This window comes from Excalfactoria chinensis, chromosome 2 (genome assembly GCF_039878825.1).
Source record: "Excalfactoria chinensis isolate bCotChi1 chromosome 2, bCotChi1.hap2, whole genome shotgun sequence".
NCBI lineage: Eukaryota > Metazoa > Chordata > Aves > Galliformes > Phasianidae > Excalfactoria > Excalfactoria chinensis.
Window position 1 is genome coordinate 122,187,085 of NC_092826.1, and position 8,075 is coordinate 122,195,159.

The window sequence follows — 8,075 nt, forward strand, 5'->3', positions numbered from 1 at the left end:
AGTGCCATTTTTTTTAGTATCTTTTTTTTTGTCCTACATAGTGATAATTAAAGGGATGTTGGTGTTGGATCAATAATAATACTTTTTCTCAAAGTCAGTCTGCATTATTGTACTGACAAAATTATCAGAAGCATATCTACAAATACTGCAATAATGCACTTTCAACACTATTGTAGATATGGTCTGTTACTTCTATCAGTCATTCTAAATTCTGCTTTTCAGAATGGACTTAAAAAATTCCACATAATCTTGTTCTTCTGATATTACAGATTGCTTCTGAAGCCATAGAAAATATTCGAACTGTTGTTGCCTTGACTCAGGAAAGAAAATTTGAGTATATGTATGGACAAAATTTACAAATGTCATACAGGTAATAAACAGCTTCTTGGAAAGAAGTTATTAGAATATTTCTGTTTAAAATTAGCACAAATCACAATCAGCTGAACCTCATTTATTTTCTATCATCACATCATGAAGTTTTTAATTCCAAACTCAGCTTGATCGTGGAAAATACAGATTATCTTCCTGTTCAAGCTGGCGGTCTTTGATTAAGTGATAATTTTCTTGAACCTCAATAATAGCGTAGTTAGCTCCTGTAATTCTTGAAATTCAAACCTTTAATATCTCTAATAATAATGAGGTCTTCGTTCTGAGTAAATACACTGTGTAACAAACCAAAAGTCAGGTTTTGCCTGTAGGTTTAGGTAAGATCCCCGTTAAAATCAATGGGGTTTTCCCAGGAGGGAACCAGAATGGCAGAGCTGCTCTCAACAGCAGTTCAATTATTTGCACACTGATATTTTATCAAAGTACTGTTGCAGATCATGTGAAAAGTCATGAATGTCATAACCTATTTTAAGGCTTTTTGTTCAACTTTTAATAAAGCACAAAGATTTGTTCTGTTGAAGTAGCTCCTGCTCTGTAGAAATTCTAAAGTTCTTGGTGATTTTTCTCATCTGTTAGGTGAAACTTTAAATTGCACCTGAATTATTATTTACATTGTTTTATTGAATGCATGCAGTGAAAGCAGTACCGATTGTGCATACTCAGAATACTGAGTAATTGTTTTCTTCTGTATCAACATTTTCATGGGTTTCTCCAGTCTGAAAGACATCAGAACTGGAAATGTTTTAGGTTAGGATTGAGAACTGGGGATATTTTACTTTATGCTAACAAAGACTTGAGGATTCCTCTGAGTTATACAACACTCTTCACATTCTTGATTGCTGCAATTGTGTGCACAGTAAAATTCTGATGATATCTTTTTTCCATTACAGAAATTCTGTAAAAAAGGCACATATCTTTGGATTTACTTTTGCCTTTACACAAGCTATTATGTACTTCACTTATGCCGGATGCTTTAGGTTTGGTGCATATCTAGTAAAAAATGGACATATGCGGTTTAAAGATGTGCTTTTGTAAGTATTTCCTCTTTAGGTTCTTTTGGGTCCATGTGAGAAAATATGTTTGATTTTCCTATAGGTATCATGAAACATGGCATATACAACTGAAGAAAAAACCCCAACCAGCTGAATACTTCCATCCTTACACTCCCCCTCCTTTCTCACACTGCAACAAATCCAAAATGTGTCACTTTTAGACTGCATACTTTTTATCCTGTGATCAGGTTACACAGGAAGGCAAAATGATGTTAGGCAAGGCAAAGCCGTCCCTTGTTTTCATGACCAATAGGTTTTCGTTAACAATAGAATCACATGGCCTAGCTGTATGGAGCGTAGGTGGGCAAGATTAAAAGATAAGTAGAGAGAGTAATGAGTGAAACAAAAGTGAGGAAATTATGAAGCCCGGGGCAAGAGAGGTAGAGAGCAGGAGTAAGATTCAACAAATGCCCAATCTAAAAGATGCCCAGGTAGAGTTGGAAAAGTGTCTGCGAGTGCTGGCAGTGAACTGATGCTATTGTTTCTATCAGCTGGCACCTGTCCACCCTTTTTCCTCCCTCCCTATCTCCAACATCTAACCAGGCCTTCCTTCATCTCCCTGCAGATGAAATTCCTATCTATATTTGTCAATAGTTGTGTTGTCTCCCATGCACATCCCATGCTTTGTTTTTAGCACTTGCCACACTCTTGCCTGGCAAAAATTACTACTGAAGCTAAATATTCATCTTACGCTGGTTACTGCAACACTTTCTCAAGCTATACCTTCACCTTATCCTGATTACAGCAACACTTTCTCATGTAGCCTCCCTTTCACTGTGCACTCGTGAATCCCTTCTTGTGTACCTATTCTTGTACTACTCATTACTGTCTCTGAATTTCATGCTTGCGTCCTTTGTCTTTTGTTCCTGAACTCAAGGCCTGGACTGTGTGAGGAAGACTGGGCCCTTCAAAGGAAATGTTGTGACAAATTTTCTCCATAAACCTCCACAACTATAAACTACGCATTTATAGATGAAAAAAACTGATCTGCAAGGAGCAACAACATCCTACCACATCTGAGAATAGAAAATAGAAATAGAAAGCAGAACATCAATTTCTAATAAATCCAGTTGAATGGGCAAGAATGGGAAGCTACTGTCCTCCCTAAAAAGAAATTATGGATTTTCTCAGTGAAGGAAAAATTCTCAAGTTTTTACCCTCTCTCACCCTTATTAAGGAGTAGTTATTTGTCTGAAGACACTCCTCTGGCCATACAAGCTTTTTGTGCCTGTGCCATAAGAGTATCAACATATTTTTCTCCTGTTTATTTTTACAGGGTGTTTTCAGCTATTGTGTTTGGTGCAATGGCATTAGGGCAAAGCACTTCCTTCACTCCAGACTATGCCAAAGCCAAGATGTCAGCTGCTCATTTATTTCTGCTGTTTGAAAGAGTACCATTAATAGACTGTTACAGTGAGGAAGGGGAGAAACCTGTAAGTAAACATGGTGTTATGCACAGTATATCATGCAACACTACTTTATTTCAAGCCTGCTTTTTTTTTTCCCCTGTCATTCACATCAAAGCCACTGAGAACAAGTACAGTGTGAGCTCATTCACATCTGAGTCATTCGACCTAATTGAGGTTTTAGTTTGGCTATATCATCACCTAACATCCTCTCAGCCTCATCTGCCTCTCAGTGGAGCACCTTGAAGATGCATGGAGAATAGGATTAATGCAACAGAAACAGTTTTTAAAGCCTTTCTTGTTCGAAGCTACTTAAGCATGCATCTTGAACCTAGAAATAGGCTTCTGATACTTACCACAGATATTTGAGGCCTAACTAATTTGCAGATTGTCAGTAGTAGATTGTCATACATTTTGATTATCAACAATGTATATGAGCATATGGGTACATGTGGCTTCTCGCTGCATATTAATTTCTATGGAGAAAAGAAAGGTCTGATTCACTGGAAAAACTCCCACTGATCTCTTCTAGGAGTGCTTTTCTTAGACTTCTATCATCTGTTACACTTCAGGTTTTTATGGTGTTAGATTATCCTAAAAACACCTCACCTGTTTCTACCATTTCAATCAGAAAATGTTTGCTGGGAACATCACATTCAAAGACGTGGCATTTAAGTACCCAACCCGCCCAGAGGTCAAAGTGCTCCAAGGTTTGAACATTGAAGTAGAGAAAGGACAAACTCTGGCCCTTGTTGGTAGCAGTGGCTGTGGAAAGAGCACTGTTATTCAGCTGCTTGAGAGATTCTATGATCCGCTCAGTGGAGAAGTGGTAAGTGTTCCCTGTGGGAGTGTAGGCTGCGTGTGTGCAATACGTGTCTAATTAATTCTACTTGTGTAATTTATTAGTTACTTTTTCCTCTCAATCTCCTTAAGTATTTGCTAGTATAACCGCTCACTTTTGTTGGTGTTTCTAATATCGTTATTTATTTATTTTTTAACTAAAGACAAGAAAGTGTGAAAGATTTTCAGTGTTCTCTGTGCAGTCCTGGTGAAAGTGGGAGGAAAGTAAAATTTCTAGACAAGTCATCTCCTTAACAGAGACAGTTAAACACTGAACCATGGATACTGATGTCCAGACAAGTCCAACACAAGAAGAGAAGGAGCTCCAGTGCAGATACTTTGAGTTGCACACGCATCTCATTTTACACAAGCAGATGGCGGTAGAAGGCCTCCCGCAGGCACAAAGATGATGCTCAGTTATGGAATTAGGACTCAGCGTCCATTACAGTCTCCCATTAAAGTTATTTGAGAAGCCAGGACATTTGAATTAGGAAAACGGAGATGGGATAAAGCTGCTAATAAAGGGAGCAGAAGCACTGAGTGCTATGGATTTTCTTTTGGTTTCTGAAATAGATATTTCTGTCGCCACTGCAGTACCAAATGTCAGCAGTACTGATAGTATGTCGGCAGTTAAAATAGATCTGTATCAGCTCTTCTAGATGGGCTGATAAACAAGTAGGGAGCACTGAAATGGCTTCATATAACTGGAGTTTGTCTAGGTTTAAAGAGATTTCTGATTGCATTCTACTGATTGTAAATGTATATAAGCTTTAACACTCATCTGCCCACCTCTGCTACTGCATGGAGATGCATAAGCCAACACTGAGGGTATAAAATGCCCTCACTGCTAAAGGCTGCAGTGTTGCTAGATACATGACAAATCAAAATATATGATTATTAATAAGACTGTGATCATAATATCTTCTTTCTGACTTTTTAGCTTCTGGATGGCCGAAATACAAAGACGCTGAATATCCAATGGCTGAGAGCTCAGATTGGTATCGTCTCACAAGAGCCAATCCTGTTTGACTGCACCATTGCTGAAAACATTGCGTATGGGGACAACAGTCGGGAGGTGCCCCACGAGGAAATCGTTAGTGCAGCAAAAGCAGCCAATATTCATTCCTTCATTGAATCACTGCCAAAGGTAATTAATACTCATTTTCAACTTGCAAATGGGGGAACAGTGCCTATATTCATGTTTTGGTTTTTTTTTTCTAGGGAAATAAATACCCGGCAAAAGTATTTTGGTTTTCCCCAGTTTGCTGAATTTGACATTCAAAATTGTTTGGTTTGTTTCCTTTTTATCACCTGGAAGACCTGAAGAACACATAGAGATCTAGGAGGTGCCAGTGGTTGTAGGCACTACTCAATTCCAGTGCTGCTGATGCCTGAATTGGAGGGGTCTTCATCTCTGCGGGATAAGTGTTTGTTAAATAATAGCCCAGTTGGTATTGGCACTCTGGCAAGTTTTAGATGTGCTGCATGGAAGAGCAGAAGACATAAAAAGAAGTGCTGGAGAAGGAGCTGAGTGCTTTACTCCAGTTAAGTGAAAGCAACAGGGAAATGCTAAGGCGGCTCCAGAGCTCTGCTCCAACCCTCCTTTTTCCAGCAGTCACCTCCACTGGCTGAATGTATGAAGTCACTCACAGAGCTGGCTTGTGAAAATAGGCAGAAAGGCTTCATCTTGTAACCACTTTGTTCTCTTGCTTTTTCTGCTCTGATGAGTCTGGGGTACAGTGGGTCTTCTTGCCATAAATTAAGCATCACCTTGAAGGGAAGAGCAGTTTCAGTTGTGAATAATTATGCTGGGCAGAGATCCCAGACCTGCTGGTGTCCCACTGAGCAGCTGCTGCAGTAAGTGCAGACAGAGCCTCCCAGCTGCTGCTCAGTAGGCTGAAGCTAACGCCTGTCGGTCTCCTTACTCCTGTGGGAAACAAATATCTGAAGCAGTGAGTTCCCACAGGCTTTGGAGACGTGGTCTCATCTCCCAGACACAAGATGTACATTTGTTTACATAGTGAACAGTCGAGAACTCCAACAAATAAGGGAGTGCAGAGCTGGAATCAGGTTACTTGAGTAACTTTGTATTTGCTTCAAATAGGAATTTGGTTTTGAATTTGAATGGCTTCCAGTTCATCCTCAATTACTCACAATGTCTCTCAGGCTGTTATTTTCCTTACAGAGGAGCAGTGAAAGGCAAGCAGATGGCCCAGGCTACCAGGCTGTTGGGTTTGCAGTGCCTCAGTCCTCCTCTCACCTCAGTCCCTCACCAAAGCCAAGCAGCACTACTGCTGCTCAGCACCACAGTGTGTGCTCAGTGTGGACTGCTCACACTCACCTACCCCGTGACTGCCTAGAATTGTCCCTACAAGGAAACACAGCTGAAGTGTCACACTAACAGCATCAAGCCCAAATCCACATTGACACTTAGTTTCTCTATTTAGAAATACAATACACGTGTGGGAGACAAAGGAGCCCAGCTCTCTGGTGGCCAGAAGCAGCGCATTGCTATTGCCCGAGCTCTGGTCCGGCAGCCCCGCATCCTGCTGCTGGATGAGGCCACCTCTGCGCTGGATACAGAAAGTGAAAAGGTAGGTTGGCTCTGCAAGCTGGAACTGTGATTAGCAAGTTGGCTGGGCAACCTGTAGCTACAACTGGTACATATAAGAATTCTGTTTGCATTTTTTCCTTACTTGCATACCAAGCCAAAACGTGTCTAAAGGAATTACAGGGGCTCTCAGGTAGCTGTAAGGAGCCTCCTCTGGGCTCTGTCCCCACAGTTAGAGGGCACCTTTCAACAGCACAAAGGAGAAGCACACAACCATGCCATAAGGCAGGGTGCAGGGACAAATGAGACAGGAATATGGAAAGGTGCACATAACCTTTAGAAATGATATATTATCAACATAGTATCTGTGCTCTTAAATTTGTATATAAATGTACTGCTTGTCCAGTGTCGCCCACCCTACCTGTACAAACAGGGAATTGAGCAGTCACCACGTGTGAACGTTTTCACTGCAGGACAGATTTGAATTTGGAATCTCAAATGTCACCTTACTCTTTGCTGCACTACAGATAACCCAACAGGTACCCCCAGGATGAACCACAGGGGGAAAAGAGCAGCTGTTCTTGATTCTAATTTGCCTTTTGGTCTGTTCATTGCACAGGTTGTCCAGGAAGCACTGGATAAAGCCAGAGAAGGTCGCACCTGCATCGTGATAGCTCACCGCCTGTCCACCATCCAGAATGCTGACAAGATTGCTGTGATCCAGAACGGCAAGGTCATAGAGCAAGGGACGCATCAGCAGCTCCTGGCTGAAAAAGGCTTCTACTATTCACTGGTCAACGTTCAAAATGGGCCTCGCATTGTATGACAATGGGCTGCATCTGTTGCTGAAATGCAGCTGTACACCTGGTTCAGTATTTTGTATGGAACTATTGCGGGTATTTCTGTACTTCTAGTTTTTGTTAAAGTTCTGTAAATAGCTTCCTTAAGTCCCACAGCTAATAAAAAAGGTGTTCCTCGGTTATTTAAGAACCTTACATTCTTTGATTGCTCTTCCAGCAGTGCAGAACTTTACAGCTGCTCCAATTAAGGGTATTGTTATTATGGAAAGCCCAGCTGACTTGCCAGGCTGCCCAGTACAGCTCTCAGGGTGCAGACAACTCATTCTGTCTCACAGGGCTCTGAGCAGAGCACTGCTGCCACTCAGCTCTGCTGTCTATAACAGCAGGGAGAAGGGCTGAGGACAGCGGTATGCACAGAACACAGATGCTCTCCAGAGTGAAGGGAAACATACATACAGTGTCCAGGTCCATGGCAGGAGGCTCTGAAAGAGGGTGCTAATGAACAAAGGGATGAAAACCAGTTATTTCTTTTCAGGATTCAGGAGTTGTTTCTACAGGATCACAGCAACCACATCACAGCTTTCCACTCTCTCTGCCCTCCAGAGGGTGAGAACTATGGCTGTGTGACAAATGCCAAGGGCTGGTCAAAAGAACTTGAGAAAAGCAGATTCCACAAAGAAAAGGAAGAGCTCTTGGCCGCACAGGATCACAGCAGCACTCACAGGCAGAAGGCAGCAACACATCCCTTGTACAAACTTCCACCCTTCATTAGGTTTTTCCATCCTTCATCAGATTTCAGGCTGTTTGTCCCTGTTCCAACCAGAGCTTCTGAAGGGCAAGGAGAGGGGAACTGGTGCTGGCTGAGGATGCAGCTGTTGCTGTAAAAAGCACAATTAACCTTAATCTCTCCCGAAAATTGTGAAGGAAGCAAGGGGTACTTCAGAATCTCAGTTTCAAGTTCAGCATCAGTTCCCCAACGTTGCCTCTTTCACAAAGTCTAGTGGATACAGACCAGCCAGCCCATCCATCAAATACAACG

General features: G+C 41.7%; 1 protein-coding gene across 1 annotated transcript in view; it reads left to right on the forward strand.

Moving 5' to 3' along the window:
* The window catches only part of LOC140249194 (phosphatidylcholine translocator ABCB4-like), a 33,202-nt gene extending 26,115 nt beyond the window's left edge, over positions 1-7,087 (forward strand). The window contains exons 21-27 of the mRNA XM_072330574.1: positions 270-370; positions 1,278-1,418; positions 2,716-2,872; positions 3,477-3,674; positions 4,626-4,832; positions 6,133-6,279; positions 6,856-7,087. Coding sequence (XP_072186675.1) covers positions 270-370; positions 1,278-1,418; positions 2,716-2,872; positions 3,477-3,674; positions 4,626-4,832; positions 6,133-6,279; positions 6,856-7,062 — 1,158 coding nt within the window. The 3' untranslated portion in view covers positions 7,063-7,087. The remainder of the gene's footprint in view (positions 1-269; positions 371-1,277; positions 1,419-2,715; positions 2,873-3,476; positions 3,675-4,625; positions 4,833-6,132; positions 6,280-6,855) is intronic.
* Positions 7,088-8,075: the final 988 nt, after the last annotated feature.